At 32.8% G+C, this 18,297-nt stretch overlaps 2 protein-coding genes across 3 annotated transcripts in view; one reads left to right on the top strand and one right to left on the bottom strand.

Annotated features, from left to right (window-relative positions):
• The first annotated feature begins 1,176 nt into the window (after positions 1 to 1,176).
• On the top strand, positions 1,177 to 7,368 carry LOC127709551 (tachykinin-like peptides receptor 86C). The gene is made up of 4 exons (XM_052215156.1): positions 1,177 to 1,342; positions 2,023 to 2,462; positions 5,461 to 5,565; positions 7,045 to 7,368. Exons 1-4 carry the CDS (start codon positions 1,192 to 1,194, stop codon positions 7,366 to 7,368), a joined length of 1,020 nt encoding a protein of 339 aa, XP_052071116.1. The 5' UTR covers positions 1,177 to 1,191.
• Positions 7,369 to 17,721: 10,353 nt separating this feature from the next.
• Positions 17,722 to 18,297, bottom strand: part of LOC127707933 (protein Wnt-2-like) — a 29,183-nt gene continuing 28,607 nt past the window's right edge. For both annotated transcript variants that reach the window (XM_052212691.1, XM_052212692.1), the window contains exon 12: positions 17,722 to 18,208. In XM_052212691.1, coding sequence (XP_052068651.1) covers positions 17,801 to 18,208 — 408 coding nt within the window. In that variant the 3' untranslated portion in view covers positions 17,722 to 17,800. The remainder of the gene's footprint in view (positions 18,209 to 18,297) is intronic.

The raw sequence follows: 18,297 nt of genomic DNA, 5'->3' as shown, positions 1-18,297 counted from the left end.
ACCGGAACAGAAACTACTTACCCTTTAGGTTTTGGTGGGGGTTCGTGTCGTTCAATCTTTTGTATTTTGTAGAGATTTGCGGATTTTTTTCTTCAATGTTTTGACTTCGACGTTGCCTGCTTTTTTTATTCTATGATTTTTTAATGAATTTTGTTTTGTTCTCCGTCCTTATTAAGTCACTGGACATTTCATATTTGTTTCGAAAATCTTGAAAATTAAAAGAACAAAAAAATTGTTTACTTGTACAAATCAATGATTTGGTAAAAGGTATTTTTGCTTATAATAATTCAGACTTTTCACATCATAAAGCAGGTTTTTACTCTAGAAATATAAGTTAATATGCACAGGTTCGATGTCTTGATCTTAATTCATATATTACTATTTTACAAGAAAAACTCTTTATTAAAATTTAGTGCAAGTGAATAGTTTCTGTTTGCCATTTCCCTTTTCTAGGCGCAGGCAAATTCCCAACTAGCACGTGTGTATTGTTGCATTTTTTTTGTGTATGTATGTATTACTGCGACAGTCAAATCATACAAGAGTTAGTTGAGACAACTAAAAACTCTTTCATGGATACAACGATTTGATATAGAAGTTTGGCTGTACAAGTAAAAATCTTATTGAAAAGGTACCAAAGATACTGCCTCTTTAGTTATAATTTACATTAATTGAATTTTACGAATGTGGTCGAAGTTCGATGAAATCGTACCCGAGAAGTTTATTTGTTTATATAGTTGATGAATTATATTTGTTCCTGTTGATAATATGGTTTTCAATGAAACTTTCTTACGTTAACTTTTATTGGAATTAATTATCCTGTATAAATAGAATGATGTATGGTGAGATATTTCCAGGTTTTATTCATATCAAAGTAAAACTAAATATTGACAATGATAAACAAGTAGGCGTTTGATAACCCTTAATGATTGCAGCATCGCTATCTTCTCCATTATTCCTGTCAGTATCATATTCGTCCATTATTCTCATGGACTGAAGCAGTCTACAATGTCCGGTAAATGCGAAAATACCGCAACAGTCAGTGTAGATTTTTCTAATACAAACTTTATTGGCGAATTGAAAAAGTTTCCAGCATGGGAAACAGCAGTGAAAATAGCAGTTGTAGCTGCTGTAGACCTTGTCGCTATCATTGGAAATATTCTCATCATCTTTATTGTTGTTCATTCAAAGAAAATGAGAACAGCTACCAACTTTTATATTGTGAATTTATCCATTGCCGATTTGCTTGTTGCTTGCTTTCCAATATGGATTCACCTGGTCGATGACGTCACTGAAGGTTGGGTAGTCGGGGCGTATTTCTGTAAATTTAACCCTTTTATACAAAGTAAGTACGACAATAAATATCGCGAGACAATATTTTTTCTTTGCCATTGCATATACTTGGAAATTGAATATAAAATATAAATGGATGAATAACAAAAATATTATTTGGGGTAGACGCAACTATTTGTTACCGTGAGCCCCAATTTTCCTTATAAAATTTGGTAAGGTGTCGTCATCATACAGTCGCGGATAGATATACAAATTTATATTTGTTAGACAACAACGTGAATTTTTGTGCTGACGTGTTTGAATATAATTGGAGACAGTTTTTTTGATAAATAATTATGACTTGTAAAACGTCAAAGTTACAATATAAATTCGTCATCTTTTTTCTTTTGTCCATACATCTTATGAAAATGAAACAAGTTAGGAGTTCTGGGGACACACAGTGGGAAATACCGATATATAATCGAAACCATAATTATTCTAAAGATTTCATTGCCTGTTTGCAATGAAGCGTCTTTCTTTGTCATTGCACTAGAACGAATATAAATGTTATATTTACGTCTTATTCGAAGTATATACAAAACGGCTAACACAAAAATAAAGTTAAAATAGCAACAGCTACACAAAAGTTTCTGTAGTTTTCTTCAGGATTTTGCATTTTTGCGTTTATCATTGTCTGTATAGCAAAAACTAAAACTGAGATAACAAAATAAATGAACAATAAGCTTTTTAAAGTTACAGCAATGTGTGCTAGTATATTTACCTTGGTAGCTATAGCTGGAGACAGATTCTTCGCCATCATGTTCCCTTTGAAATCACGTATTACACAGAGGAGGGTCAGTTTCGTAATGGTAATTATATGGACATGTGCTGCAGCCATAGGTATGCCAGCTTTGTTTTTCTACAAGTACACAAAGAGGCAATGGAAAGATTTTCTAGAAAGATTCTGCTCTGATGTATGGCCACAGACGAGAAACTCGGATGGTGAATGTGATAACGGCTACAGGTCAAAGAGTGCGTACTGGGTATGTGTTCTTGTCGTTCTTAACTGGATTCCTATGGTAATCATGATAGTGATGTACACGATCATCCTTGTGAGGCTTGGCAAGAGAAGAATTATTCCCAGTTCTGGCGCGCTATCTACATCTGCAATACAACAGAGATCAAAACGAAAGGTATACCATAAGATACTAATAAAATATTGAAATTACAAATATACATAATATGGTTGTATGGCTTTAGGTTTTTATATCATTGGGTTGATAGATGGATTACCCTACATATCCTTTTATTATTAAAAAATACACGATTTTAATATCAATGTCTTTTGATCAAATTATAAGATATATATACATTCAAAGTAAAGAAATTTTTTCAGACCCATAATAATTTGTAGTTTTTTGTGACTTCCAAATGACAGCGATGTTACATTCAATATACATTATTTTGGTAACTGCCTTATAAAAATAGAACAAATATATTTTGATTATTCAAAATCATACGAAAAGCTATGATAATGAAATATATCCTGTTTGATAAAACAGCATCTCATTAAGGTACCGAAATTCATTTGGTATTAATCAGATTGTCCCATGAAGTTTGTTTTCATTCCAATTTTTGATCAATGCAGATTGTTTTAATTCCCATCTTTGTTCAAAGCAGATTGTTTTAATTCCTATTTCTATCCAATGTAGTTTGGTTTTATTCCTATCTTTGTTCGATGTAGTTTGGTTTTATTCCTATTTCTGTACAATGCAGACTAATTTCATTCCTATTTTAGTCCAGTGTAGTTTGCTTTCATTTCTTTTTTTGTCCAATGCAGATTATTTTTATCCCTATTTTTGTCCAATGCTGATTAATTTCATTCCTATTTTTGTTCAATGCAGATTGTTTTAATTCCTATCTTTGTTCAATGCAGATTGGTTTCATTCCTATCTTTGTTCAATGCAGATTGTTTTAATTCCTATTCATATCCAATGTATTTGGTTTTATTCCTTTTTTTGTCTAATGCAGGTTGTTTTCATTCCTATCTTTGTTCAATGCAGTTTGTTTTCATTCCTATTTTTGTCCAATGCAGATTGTTTTTATTCCTATTTTTGTTTGATTCAGATTGTTTTATTTCATATTTTTGGTCTGATTAAGATTGTTTTCATTCCTATTGTTCTTTGATTCAGATTATTTCATTCCTTTTGAGTCCAATTCATATGGTATTCATTCCTATTTTTGTCTGATTTTCAGATTGTTTTCATTCCTATTTTTGTCCGATGCAGATTGTTTTCATTCCTAGTTTTGTCTAATTCAGAATTTTTTAATTCCTGTTTTTGTCTGATTCAGGTTGTTTTCATTTCTATATTTTGACTAATTTAGATTGTTTTCATTACTATTTGTGTCTGTTCAGATTTTTATCACTTCTAGTTTTGTCTGCTTTATACCTAGACTTATGAGTTAAACTGAACATTTATATAATGCCTGTACCAAGTCAGGAATATGACAGTTGTTTTCCATTCGTTCGATGTGTTTGAGCTTTTGATTTTGACATTTGATAAAGGACTTTCCGTTTTGAATTTTCCTTGGATTTTTGGTATTTTACTTTTTTGTATACTAACTTTATATATAAATAAGAAGATGTGGTATGAGTGCCATTGAGACAACTATCCATCCAAGTCACAATGTGTAAAAAGTAAACAATTATAGGTCAAAGTACGGCCTTCAACTCGGAGCCTTGGCTCACTCCGAACAGCAAGCTATAAAGGGCCTCAAAAAGACTAGTGTAAAACAATTCAAACAGGAAAACCAACGGTCTTATCTATATAAAATACGAGAAACACTTATGAACCACACCAACAAACGACAACCACTGAAAACAGGCTCCTGACTTAGGACAGGTGCATAAAAATGCAGTGGGTTTAAACGTTTTAACAGGCGCCAACCTTCACAATAACCTGAAACAGTGGTATAATATTACAACATAAAAAGACACTCAATAAAATATCAGTTGAAATGGCTTAACTCGACCAAAAAGACAATACACAAAAACAATTCATTGATTTGCGGAAAAATTTGAGATCGGATATTACTTCTAATTACAATATGCACAACTTGAAGTTGCTATGATAGGCGTGGAGTCTATAATGTTTTATTGACATTGGATGGAGAGTTGTCTCATTGGCACTCATACCACATCTTCTTATATATATTGCGTATAGATAAGTTAAACGGGAATCTTTGACTGAAAGGAGGAGACCAACTAAAGTTAATTACATAGGCTAATACACTTCATACTGTTGTCTGTTTGAGCCGAGGAGACATAACTTTGCTCTAAATCAGTAAGCCTCTTATGAGAGTCATTCTTTATCCATGAATGTTTAGAGTCAATATTGAAAAAAGTTCTACACTTTATTCGCAATGCTTGTCTGATATTGGGGATGTGCAACACATATTTTTGTATTGTCATTTACATACAAACCTAGATGGATACCTGATAATCTTTCACTGCATGAGAAGTTGTGACATCTGGAAATTTGTTCGAACCTCTTGCAAAAACAAAATGTGAAATATACATCAAAACGTGTATATCCAGTGATTAAATAATCTGGCCGATTTTCTGTCACAAAAACAGAATTGAATATAAGGAGACATGGGGTATACGTCATTGAGACAGCAAACCAACGACATCAATAACTAAATGACATTTATACACATCATCAGTTTCATAGGAGGTAATTATACAATGAGTACAATTAACATAAATAATATTATCATATATACTTTGTTTTTGACGTCAGCTGAAAATAGAAAAAGTAAAATTCTTTTGTAAAGAACAACACAATTAAAGCACGTTGCATCTTATTCTTTTAGCACTGATTATTAAATCAAACTCTCTGAAGAGATCGACAATGGCTCTTTGTGCTATGATGAGCTTATTGTTAACTTATTATCTTTATATCGTATTTTGGTTTTTTGAATTTCTGGTTTTGATCAACCCGAAATTGTAATTTCTTGAAAATGATAAAACACATGTTGAATGAAACATAGATAATTCTCTTATTTTCTTTTTTTTTTGTGATAATGACAGTGTCTTTATCAACAGTAGATATTTGTCATAGTGGTATTACTGCACAGTCTATCTTTATGGCATTGTTTCAATGTTTTTCGTTTGTGATTGCTTTCTAGGTTGTCATGATGTTGTTTGCCATATTGATAGCATTTATTGTATGTGCGATACCTTTTCAAGTAACAAAGCTGTTTGAACTGTTTCGGTCTGACAGAAGGCAATCGGTATGTATTTTTTGTAAATCAAATTTAAACCTTTTCATTATGAATTCCCTTTTTAGGAAAAGCGACCAATCTTATGTGTTTGTGTTATTTATAAAAAGTTCGGTAACGACTTTTATGTAAGGGTTTAAAAACCCCAGTCTACATCGAAAATATACTACAATTAAAGCTTAGTTTTAATTTGAAATGCTAAGTGGGTTTATAATTGGGTTTAATCGTATACAAAAATAAGAAGATGAGTTATGACTGCTAATGAGACATCTATCCATAAAGACCAAAGCACAAAAGTGTGAACAAGTACACCTGTCCTAAGTCAGGAACCTGATGTTCAGTGGTTGTCGTTTGTTGATGTGGTTTATAAGTGTTTCTCGTTTCTCGTTTTTTACATAGATTAGACCATTGGTTTTCCTGTTTGAATGGTTTTACACTAGTCATTTTTGGGGCCCCTTATAGCTTGCTGTTCGGTGTGGGCCAAGGCTCCGTGTTGAAGGCCATACTTTGACCTATAATGGTTTACTTTTACAAATTGTGACTTGGATGGAGAGTTGTCTCATTGGCACTCATACCACATCTTCTTATATCTAAGTACAGTTCGCCATACTTGGACCGCTTTGGTATTGATATCAACCGTTACCCTTTTTATCGTTACATAAAAATAAGAAGATGTGGTATGATTGCCAATGAGACAACTCTCCACAAGAGACAAAATGACACAGAAGTTAACAACTATAGGTCACCGTACGGCGTTCAACAATGAGTGAAACACTTACTACATAGTCAGCTATAAAAGGCCCCGAAATGATAAATGTAAAGAAATTCAAACGAGAAAACTAACGGCCTGATTTAAGTACAAAATAATGAACGAAAAACAAATATGATAGATAGCAACAAACGACAACCACTGAATTACAGGCTCCTGACTTTGGACAGACACATACAGAATGTGGCGGGGTTAAACTAGTTTGAAGGCGCCAACCTTCCCCTAACCTGTGACATTGGTGTATCAGTACAACATAAGAACAAACTGTAAAATTCAGTTGAAAAGGGCTCAACTCATCAGATAGATACAAAGCAGAAATATATCTAACAAAAACACAGAGTGGACGTGGCAGGGTACTTATACATCCCCACAACAAAAGACACTAAGTAAAGATCTGAGAGTTACTGACAGCTAACTCAAAGCCAATAACAACAAATAAAAAATATCATGCATCTAAGACTAAAATATCAGTCAGTATACATACAACATTAAATGGATTTAGTGTAAAAACGTCATTAACAGTCAGAGAAAAAACATGACCTTGACTATATTTATATTGATGACATTGAATTAACATTACCTTTAAGTTTGAAGGAACGATAATATATGAAGGTTTGAAATTACTCTAAACACACACACGCACGAACACTTACACACACTTTTGCGTTTATATGAGAAGTAAAATAAGCGGATATGTATGAATTACTTTGTTTGTATTTCAGCTTCCTGATTGGTACAATCCTCTGTATTTTATTGCTGTAACATTGTTGTACACCAACAGTGCATTGAATCCAATAATATACAGTGGTCTGAATGAAAATTTCATGACCAGCTTTAGAAGCTTGATCAAAACAGTTTGCAAAAGAAAACCAAAATCAAACAGATGTAACAATAAGAACACCACACAGATGATTAGCATTGTAGATTCTCGAAGAGGATCTAAAGCATCCATGTTGGAAGGGATAGCAGACGAACAAAATGGAACTTTCCGATATATAACTTCTAACAAAAACCACCTAAACTCCATTCGAAATTCTATTCCTTAATGACGAAATATTTTTGTTTTAAAATGTTTTAGTAAATTCTCAGTTTCATTTATAGTTTTATTTACTGCATTATAGTTTACAATGTCGAGCAGTGTTACAGCTGCACTCATATTCTCAATGCTTAAATAAATATTTGTTATATGGATGGTAAATTTTGAAAATGAACATGTCTACCATATTTCAAGTTGATGTGACCAAGCATCATGGCAAACTACTTTAACCATGCAAAAACTTTCTACCGAGAATGCAGTAATTGTCCAGTATCACATTTCTTTTTTTCTTCAGTGAACCATGTAATTGTAGTCAAAACCGTAATATGGCAAATTATTTATTCAGCTCACATATGTCCTAAGATTCAAGTTTATGTGACCACAACTTCATGGTCCACTACCTTAACTAAAAAGAATATTATGTTACGGGATAGACGGAAAAACGAACGTACGGACGGGTGGGTGCACACACCAGAAAACAAAAGTACCCTCTACTATCTTGGGACATAAAAATGAAATAATAACTGTTATGACCATTTTTCCTACAAATTTTAACAAAATGTAGACAAAAAAAAAAACCAAACAAACTGGAAAACATAAATTCGATGGGAAGTTACCAAAAAAAAAAAAGACTTATAAACGACGAGGTAATAGTTTGTTTTTTTGTCAAAAACTTTAATATTTATAGAACATAGAACTACAATAATCTAATTACAGCTAATTAAGTGGTATTAACATTAAAAGATCTTGTTTAAGGGAAACCAGGTTCTCATTTGATCTTCCATTTTCTCTTATTCCTAGCGCCCCTTATTGTATGTACAGGATAAAATGATTCTTGCTCGGTTTTTTGGAAAGGGTTCTTGTTTTTTTTAACATTTTTACCGTGTCCAGAATAAATATTCCAAAAATATATGATACTGGTTGTTCAGTCTTCTCATTCACTTTCCACGAGATTTTTCTTCGTGAGCTCAGTATCTTTCAAAGATTTGTCACTGAACGTTTCCCAATCAATCAATTAATAGATCGTTCTCCTGATTTTAGGAAAGGAGGAAATTTAAACCTTCACATTTTAAAATGTTTTCTTTTTATTACAACTCCTTTTAAACTACACATCCTATTGATGTCATCGTGGTATATATGTCCCTCGAACATGATTTTGCATATACCCCTCATATATTTTCGGGGGGGAGAACACATACACTCTCTTTGGTCTGTAAACTTCATTAAAATTTCACAACAAACGTAGTTTATTTACATGAATCTGAAATACAAGCTCCAAATGAAAACACTAGCCACACTATGCGCATGATCTAGAATAGAAATAAAAAAATAACAAGTGTAATATCCCATCAATATATAGCAACGCCTTGTATATTCCACACTGTTTATTTTATTCATTGCTCGTTGATTTAAGTCAAATGACAAATATTTCACCGACATTTCGAACTTTTCAGAATGTATATATCTAAAATGGATGAAATTTGTTCTTATGTTGTGCTTGTACACCACTGTACCAGGTTAGGTGAGGATTGTGCGCTCACAAACATATTTAACCCCGTCACATTCTTTATGTGCCTGTCCCAAGTCAGGAGTCTGTAGTTCAGTTGTTGTCGTTGGCTCATGTCTGTCATAATTGATTTCCGTTAATTGTTTTGGTATGAATTAGGCCGTTAGTTTTTTCGTTTGAATTGTTTCACATTTTTCATGTCGGGACCTTTTATAGCCGACTATATAGTGTAGAATTTGTTCATTATTAAAGACTGTATGGTGTCCTATAATTGCTTACAATGTATTTTGATAACGTATAGCCACTTTATTTGAACTTTGATTGATAGTTGTCTAGTTGACAGTTATACCATATCTCCTTATTTCTATAAAGAAAGAATTATATATCGAGAATTAAATCACCCTACCAATGACAAAATCACAGATCATTATAATTGTTTGATTGATGGGAATTTAACGTCCAGTGGCAAATATTTCATACATATTCAAGACGACAGATCATATAAAGATATATATATATATATATATATATATATAAACAAGTCTAAATTGAAAACGACGTTCAAACCTATGATTGCGTTGGATAAAAACCGCAATTTTTATACGTGTGCATGCAAAACAAATTTCTTGGTTGAGGGGTCTAAATACAGCACAAACAACATTTTCCAAAAGACCAAAAAAGTGAAAAAGTATATTTTAACAAAACGCATTTGACTAACAGGTCGAACAACTGATGTTCTTTAACCCTGCTGACTGCCATTGGCGATTGCCAAATAAACGGATCACAAGATGTAACAAAATGGATCTTTAAAAATTAATATCTAATACCAAACAGAAAACAATAAACTTGCGGAAAAGATGGTATACCGCAAACAAAAGGTGCAAAATTAGTACACCATATCCGGATTTCGACAATTAATGTCTCTTCAGTGATGTTAGGGATCGAAACAGTATTTGGAAGGCCATAAAATTTACCTCAATTTAGGATAGACTCTTGAATTTAAAGAGTCGAAATAGGATGAACGGATCATATAAACTCGAAGGAAAATATAATACAAGCCCAAACGAAAAAAAATAAACAAGTCTAAATTGAAAACGACGTTCAAACCTATGATTCCGTTGGATAAAAACCGCAATTTTTATACGTGTGCATGCAAAACAAATTTCTTGGTAGAGGGGTCTAAATACAGCACAAACAACATTTTCCAAAAGACCATAAAAGTGAAAAAGTATATTTTAACAAAACGCATTTGACTAACAGGTCGAACAACTGATGTTCTTTAACCCTGCTGACTGCCATTGGCGATTGCCAAATAAACGGATCACAAGATGTAACAAAATGGATCTTTAAAAATTAATATCTAATACCAAACAGAAAACAATAAACTTGCGGAAAAGATGGTATACCGCAAACAAAAGGTGCAAAAATTAGTACACCATATCCGGATTTCGACAATTAATGTCTCTTCAGTGATGTTAGGGATCGAAACAGTATTTGGAAGGCCATAAAATTTACCTCAATTTAGGATAGACTCTTGAATTTTAAAGAGTCGAAATAGGATGAACGGATCATATAAACCCGAAGGAAAATATAATACAAGCCCAAACGAAAAAATATAAACAAGTCTAAATTGAAAACGACGTTCAAACCTATGATTGCGTTGGATAAAAACCGCAATTTTTATACGTGTGCATGCAAAACAAATTTCTTGGTAGAGGGGTCTAAATACAGCACAAACAACATTTTCCAAAAGACCAAAAAAGTGAAAAAGTATATTTTAACAAAACGCATTTGACTAACAGGTCGAACAACTGATGTTCTTTAACCCTGCTGACTGCCATTGGCGATTGCCAAATAAACGGATCACAAGATGTAACAAAATGGATCTTTAAAAATTAATATCTAATACCAAACAGAAAACAATAAACTTGCGGAAAAGATGGTATACCGCAAACAAAAGGTGCAAAAATTAGTACACCATATCCGGATTTCGACAATTAATGTCTCTTCAGTGATGTTAGGGATCGAAACAGTATTTGGAAGGCCATACAATTTACCTCAATTTAGGATAGACTCTTGAATTTTAAAGAGTCGAAATAGGATGAACGGATCATATAAACCCGAAGGAAAATATAATACAAGCCCAAACGAAAAAATATAAACAAGTCTAAATTGAAAACGACGTTCAAACCTATGATTGCGTTGGATAAAAACCGCAATTTTTATACGTGTGCATGCAAAACAAATTTCTTGGTAGAGGGGTCTAAATACAGCACAAACAACATTTTCCAAAAGACCATAAAAGTGAAAAAGTATATTTTAACAAAACGCATTTGACTAACAGGTCGAACAACTGATGTTCTTTAACCCTGCTGACTGCCATTGGCGATTGCCAAATAAACGGATCACAAGATGTAACAAAATGGATCTTTAAAAATTAATATCTAATACCAAACAGAAAACAATAAACTTGCGGAAAAGATGGTATACCGCAAACAAAAGGTGCAAAAATTAGTACACCATATCCGGATTTCGACAATTAATGTCTCTTCAGTGATGTTAGGGATCGAAACAGTATTTGGAAGGCCATAAAATTTACCTCAATTTAGGATAGACTCTTGAATTTTAAAGAGTCGAAATAGGATGAACGGATCATATAAACTCGAAGGAAAATATAATACAAGCCCAAACGAAAAAAAATAAACAAGTCTAAATTGAAAACGACGTTCAAACCTATGATTGCGTTGGATAAAAACCGCAATTTTTATACGTGTGCATGCAAAACAAATTTCTTGGTAGAGGGGTCTAAATACAGCACAAACAACATTTTCCAAAAGACCAAAAAAGTGAAAAAGTATATTTTAACAAAACGCATTTGACTAACAGGTCGAACAACTGATGTTCTTAACCCTGCTGACTGCCATTGGCGATTGCCAAATAAACGGATCACAAGATGTAACAAAATGGATCTTTAAAAATTAATATCTAATACCAAACAGAAAACAATAAACTTGCGGAAAGATGGTATACCGCAAACAAAAGGTGCAAAAATTAGTACACCATATCCGGATTTTGACAATTAATGTCTCTTCAGTGATGTTAGGGATCGAAACAGTATTTGGAAGGCCATAAAATTTACCTCAATTTAGGATAGACTCTTGAATTTTAAAGAGTCGAAATAGAATGAACGGATCATATAAACTCGAAGGAAAATATAATACAAGCCCAAACGAAAAAAAATAAACAAGTCTAAATTGAAAACGACGTTCAAACCTATGATTGCGTTGGATAAAAACCGCAATTTTTATACTTGTGCATGCAAAACAAATTTCTTGGTAGAGGGGTCTAAATACAGCACAAACAACATTTTCCAAAAGACCATAAAAGTGAAAAAGTATATTTTAACAAAACGCATTTGACTAACAGGTCGAACAACTGATGTTCTTTAACCCTGCTGACTGCCATTGGCGATTGCCAAATAAACGGATCACAAGATGTAACAAAATGGATCTTTAAAAATTAATATCTAATACCAAACAGAAAACAATAAACTTGCGGAAAAGATGGTATACCGCAAACAAAAGGTGCAAAAATTAGTACACCATATCCGGATTTCGACAATTAATGTCTCTTCAGTGATGTTAGGGATCGAAACAGTTTTTGGAAGGCCATAAAATTTACCTCAATTTAGGATAGACTGTTGAATTTTAAAGAGTCGAAATAGGATGAACGGATCATATAAACCCGAAGGAAAATATAATACAAGCCCAAACAAAAAAATATAAACAAGTCTAAATTGCAAACGACGTTCAAACCTATGATTCCGTTGGATAAAAACCGCAATTTTTATACGTGTGCATGCAAAACAAATTTCTTGGTAGAGGGGTCTAAATACAGCACAAACAACATTTTCCAAAAGACCAAAAAAGTGAAAAAGTATATTTTAACAAAACGCATTTGACTAACAGGTCGAACAACTGATGTTCTTTAACCCTGCTGACTGCCATTGGCGATTGCCAAATAAACGGATCACAAGATGTAACAAAATGGATCTTTAAAAATTAATATCTAATACCAAACAGAAAACAATAAACTTGCGGAAAAGATGGTATACCGCAAACAAAAGGTGCAAAAATTAGTACACCATATCCGGATTTCGACAATTAATGTCTCTTCAGTGATGTTAGGGATCGAAACAGTATTTGGAAGGCCATAAAATTTACCTCAATTTAGGATAGACTCTTGAATTTTAAAGAGTCGAAATAGGATGAACGGATCATATAAACCCGAAGGAAAATATAATACAAGCCCAAACGAAAAAATATAAACAAGTCTAAATTGAAAACGACGTTCAAACCTATGATTGCGTTGGATAAAAACCGCAATTTTTATACGTGTGCATGCAAAACAAATTTCTTGGTAGAGGGGTCTAAATACAGCACAAACAACATTTTCCAAAAGACCATAAAAGTGAAAAAGTATATTTTAACAAAACGCATTTGACTAACAGGTCGAACAACTGATGTTCTTTAACCCTGCTGACTGCCATTGGCGATTGCCAAATAAACGGATCACAAGATGTAACAAAATGGATCTTTAAAAATTAATATCTAATACCAAACAGAAAACAATAAACTTGCGGAAAAGATGGTATACCGCAAAAAAAAGGTGCAAAAATTAGTACACCATATCCGGATTTCGACAATTAATGTCTCTTCAGTGATGTTAGGGATCGAAACAGTATTTGGAAGGCCATAAAATTTACCTCAATTTAGGATAGACTCTTGAATTTTAAAGAGTCGAAATAGGATGAACGGATCATATAAACTCGAAGGAAAATATAATACAAGCCCAAACGAAAAAATATAAACAAGTCTAAATTGAAAACGACGTTCAAACCTATGATTGCGTTGGATAAAAACCGCTATTTTTATACGTGTGCATGCAAAACAAATTTCTTGGTAGAGGGGTCTAAATACAGCACAAACAACATTTTCCAAAAGACCAAAAAAGTGAAAAAGTATATTTTAACAAAACGCATTTGACTAACAGGTCGAACAACTGATGTTCTTTAACCCTGCTGACTGCCATTGGCGATTGCCAAATAAACGGATCACAAGATGTAACAAAATGGATCTTTAAAAATTAATATCTAATACCAAACAGAAAACAATAAACTTGCGGAAAAGATGGTATACCGCAAACAAAAGGTGCAAAAATTAGTACACCATATCCGGATTTCGACAATTAATGTCTCTTCAGTGATGTTAGGGATCGAAACAGTATTTGGAAGGCCATAAAATCTACCTCAATTTAGGATAGACTCTTGAATTTTAAAGAGTCGAAATAGGATGAACGGATCATATAAACCCGAAGGAAAATATAATACAAGCCCAAACGAAAAAATATAAACAAGTCTAGATTGAAAACGACGTTCAAACCTATGATTGCGTTGGATAAAAACCGCAATTTGTTTTGTTAAAATATACTTTTTCACTTTTTTGGTCTTTTGGAAAATGTTGTTTGTGCTGTATATATATATATATATATATATATATATATATAGATTCGGTTGAAATTATGCGCAGACAACTGGTGAATTATTGTAATACTAGTAACTTTCAATTGTGCCTAAGACGATACCAAGGGGCCAACAAGTCGAAAAAGACTGACAACATCATGACAAGGTCGCAGATTTCTTGATTGTTTCTGTAAAATTTATTCACAACTTTAAAAAAAACTTGGGACGATTTAATGCATGACATATTTCATGGAATCCTGTTCTAAAAGGGAAAACAGTTTTTGCTCGACAGGCATGTGTCATCCTGTTCATGGCAAGTAAGAATTTGTTGATAAGTATCATTCAATAATGTTATAAACGAAGAAAGGAGGAGAAAATTACTTATTTTGCCAGCTATTAGAAGAATGAAAAATAATAAAAGTCCGGGGTCAGATAGTTACACAAGTGACTTTTTTTATGAGATGAAAGATTATAAATGTGTTTTACAGTCATTCAAATATTGGTATGATACGGGAGCAATGGCAGTCTCTCTAAAAGGTGAATACTCATTAGTATACCTAAAGGGGATAAATCAAGACAGTATACTAGTATACACAATTGACCACTTATAAGTCTTTTTTAAAACACAATTGATCAACTTGGGGTAAGATGTATTGCAGAATGAATAAAGTTTGTCTTATCAATTCGAATAAATAATATTCGTATACAGGTTGATTTATGATGCATTATTGTATTTCTCAGAGATTTTGAAGTTTTAAGAGACTACAGACAAGGGAGTCCTCTATCATAATTTTTATTTTATTATGTGAAGAAATACTTGTAATGTTTATTCGAAACAAAAATAAGATTAAAGGTCAGAAAATCTTACTTCTCAATATGCAGACAGTACTTCACTTGTACTTGAGGGATCATCAACTTCGGAAGTTCTAGGGGTTTAACATCAGGTGTTTTTAAAACTGTTCTGAGTTTTCACCTTTGCATGTTGCAAAGGAAGGTTACTTCGTTTGATCCCTTGTATGTCTTATTTGAGTGTTTCATTTGTATGAGGTCTTTGCTCTGTTTTGCAAGTGTTTGGTTCACAGTGCTAATTTACAATAAGGAACACTACTAGTTCGTAGAATAAAAATAGGTGTAGTAGAACGTAGAATAGGTGTTTATAAAAATTGAGTGTATATTTTTTTTTAAGTTTAGAAAGACAATTAAAAATCAAAATCTCGTAATATCAAGGCTAAAGTTGGTGTGGAAACAACATGTTTTCCTTTCTTCGTATTTCTTTAATGAAAATCATCATTTTCATTTTTATTTTATTGTAAAAATGGCTCACTGTATGATAAAAAAAACTTGCTTTCTTTACAATTATCAATCCGATTAACAATCATCTTGAAATTTATCGAACTTACTCATACAAAGTTCATTGTTAAAGGTAGTTCATGTTTTCGTTACAAAAGTGATTTGAATTTTTCGTGGTATCTCGTATTATTGATAACATGAGGGTAGATCGAGATCAAAACTTTACGACAAAATAGATAAGTTCAGCTTTCCAATTGTGAACTTTCCATTCTATGTAGCAACATCCCAGCAGCGCCTTCATAGGAGTATACACATCTCAGCTGAAACGATATTCCAGAGATTGAATTTCGTATCACTATTTTCTTGATAGAGGGTTGCTGCTTCAAGGAAGCTCATGAATCTCGAGTTCTTGGTGGTAAAGCTGATGTTTTTTCTCCGAAGGTTTTACGGACCCCCAATGATTTTGTTTACCATTATGGAATATCTATTTTACAGCTGACCACGGATATATTTCAATCGTCGTAGCCTTAATCTCGTCCACTTTTCTGCGATTGTGACATCCCTGAATGAGACTTATAATCTAATTTGTACTAACCATGAAAAACACGACGGATTCTACATGTAGAGTTTTCCGGTTATTTTCTCTTCGACTTGTTATTTTCCGACTCTTTTATGGACAATGTTTGTTCGCTACGTATTATGGACTATGCATCTCACAATTGAACCGAAATGAGCACAAATGCACACGAAATTACTTTTTAGGACAGTATAACTCGTTTCTACGATTCTACAACAATAAATATGATATTTTTCATATAAGACTTTACATGATAAAGGAAACAAATCAAAAGATTGTCTTTTCCATCTAGATGTATGCTGAGACAACATCATGACCTCGAATATATTTTTCTCGGGCGTTTGTTTTGTCTTGTTGAGGCTCCTCTATTGTGTTGCACATAGTCTTGTATGAAATTTTACATCCAGAAATCCTGTACATCTAGCGCTAAGGTTGCACGAAATTTATAAAATAAAATTTTCAGCACTGGTTTGATAGAACTACGAATAAAGGGTGTCTATTGCTCAGTAATTATTGCATCGGTACTGACATGATTAATTGTATCTTTTTTAAATTCTCCGATGATGAATTAAGTAATTAAGGTTCCAACTCCTTCCGGAAATGTTGACCTTATTTTTATTCTTTTGTATGTGCATTTTGATCACTTAGCTCCCCCTGTGTTCAGGTATTTAGGTAACGACCATTTAACTTCAAGGGGGGGGGGGGGGGGGGGTTATGGTTTTTTCCTAAAAAAATATTCTGATCCCCAATTTGATGAAAAAAATATTGTGGTCAAGCAGATGACAAAAAAAAATAAATTGATTGAAAGCGTTGAAAAACTAAAAAAAAAAAATTCTGACTCATACAAAAAACCATAACCCCCCTTGAAGTTAAATAGTTGCTCCCTTATGATATCTGAACATCGGTAAACTACAATTGCCTGAAAGTTATATTCATCTGGGTTTCAAATGTTTGTGTTTGAGCGTTCCAATTGAAGGCAAATCAAGAAAAGCATTTCAGACCACGGAATTTATGAATGTTATTTTCATTTACATCGGTATCATATCTTTATATCATACTGGAGTGAAATATCTCGATTAATCATGCAATTTGAATGCTTACACATACACTATCCCCTATGAACAAAAGCGAGGATCAGAATGATAGTTAATATTGAAATCATGACACTTCAGTGTTATATACTTGTTATTCGGGCTTCACAGGGATTTTTTTGTTCATATTCCCTGACAGTACCCATCTCCTTTGTCTGACAGCTCAGGGGATATATAACACATTGACATGGAATATTAAGTCCAAATATCCCGAATGACATAATACATATGACGATTAATGTTATATGTTTCCAATACGTACTAAATTATGACTTTTCAAACTTTTCTATCGTTATCAACGAGTTACCCCATTTCATGCTTATATAAAAAATGAACGAATTTGCATGACAAGTGATAAATAAAAAGCAACACACTGATTATATTCATATAAATTTTTATTTATATATTCTTATATAACAAGAATAAATAAAAAGAAAAAATATAATTAAATGAAACCTACTTCAAACAAACATACTTATTTTGTTTTCTAATTACTTTGTATCCACAAGACGTACACAAAGTTTTGCAACTCTTCCGTTCTGATAAGTCCGTTGTGTTTTTATTACGAGCACATTGTCTACCTTCAGTCCCTTCAATATTGAGTACATGATTCTTGGTGCAGTAGTTGGGTGATTTTTGTAAGTACGTCAAATGCTTCTTTTTAATCGTGGTTACTTTTTGAGAGGGTGTATACTTTCTTTGCTGTAATTGACCATCAATAAACTGTACAAGTTTGGCCTTTTTGTAGCGGTTTTTAAGAAAGCTTCCGATATGACGAAATGTGGAAACTTGTCTCCAACATACCTTGAAAGCACAACCTTTGCCTTGACATGTGCACTTTGTTTTTGCAGTCTTTTCAACTGCCTGAAAAAGAAGAAGAAATTCATCATCATTATGGCCATTGTTATCATTAGAAAGATGATCAACGATAGAAACAGATGTTTAATGACTAT

The sequence above is a fragment of the Mytilus californianus genome, unplaced genomic scaffold, assembly GCF_021869535.1.
Source record: "Mytilus californianus isolate M0D057914Y unplaced genomic scaffold, xbMytCali1.0.p SCAF_7, whole genome shotgun sequence".
Classification (NCBI taxonomy): Eukaryota; Metazoa; Mollusca; class Bivalvia; order Mytilida; family Mytilidae; genus Mytilus; species Mytilus californianus.
Note: the sequence above shows the minus strand (reverse complement) of the source record. Positions and strands in the feature narration are given on the sequence as shown.

What these genes read in the sequence shown, in the direction of transcription:
- LOC127709551 (XM_052215156.1), top strand. Translation starts at nt 1,192, where the DNA reads ATGAGAACAGCTACCAACTTTTATATTGTGAATTTATCCATTGCCGAT. An exon ending in ATTTAACCCTTTTATACAAA is followed by an intron (nt 1,343 to 2,022) that starts GTAAGTACGACA and finishes AGCTTTTTAAAG; the next exon opens with TTACAGCAATGTGTGCTAGT. An exon ending in AACAGAGATCAAAACGAAAG is followed by an intron (nt 2,463 to 5,460) that starts GTATACCATAAG and finishes ATTGCTTTCTAG; the next exon opens with GTTGTCATGATGTTGTTTGC.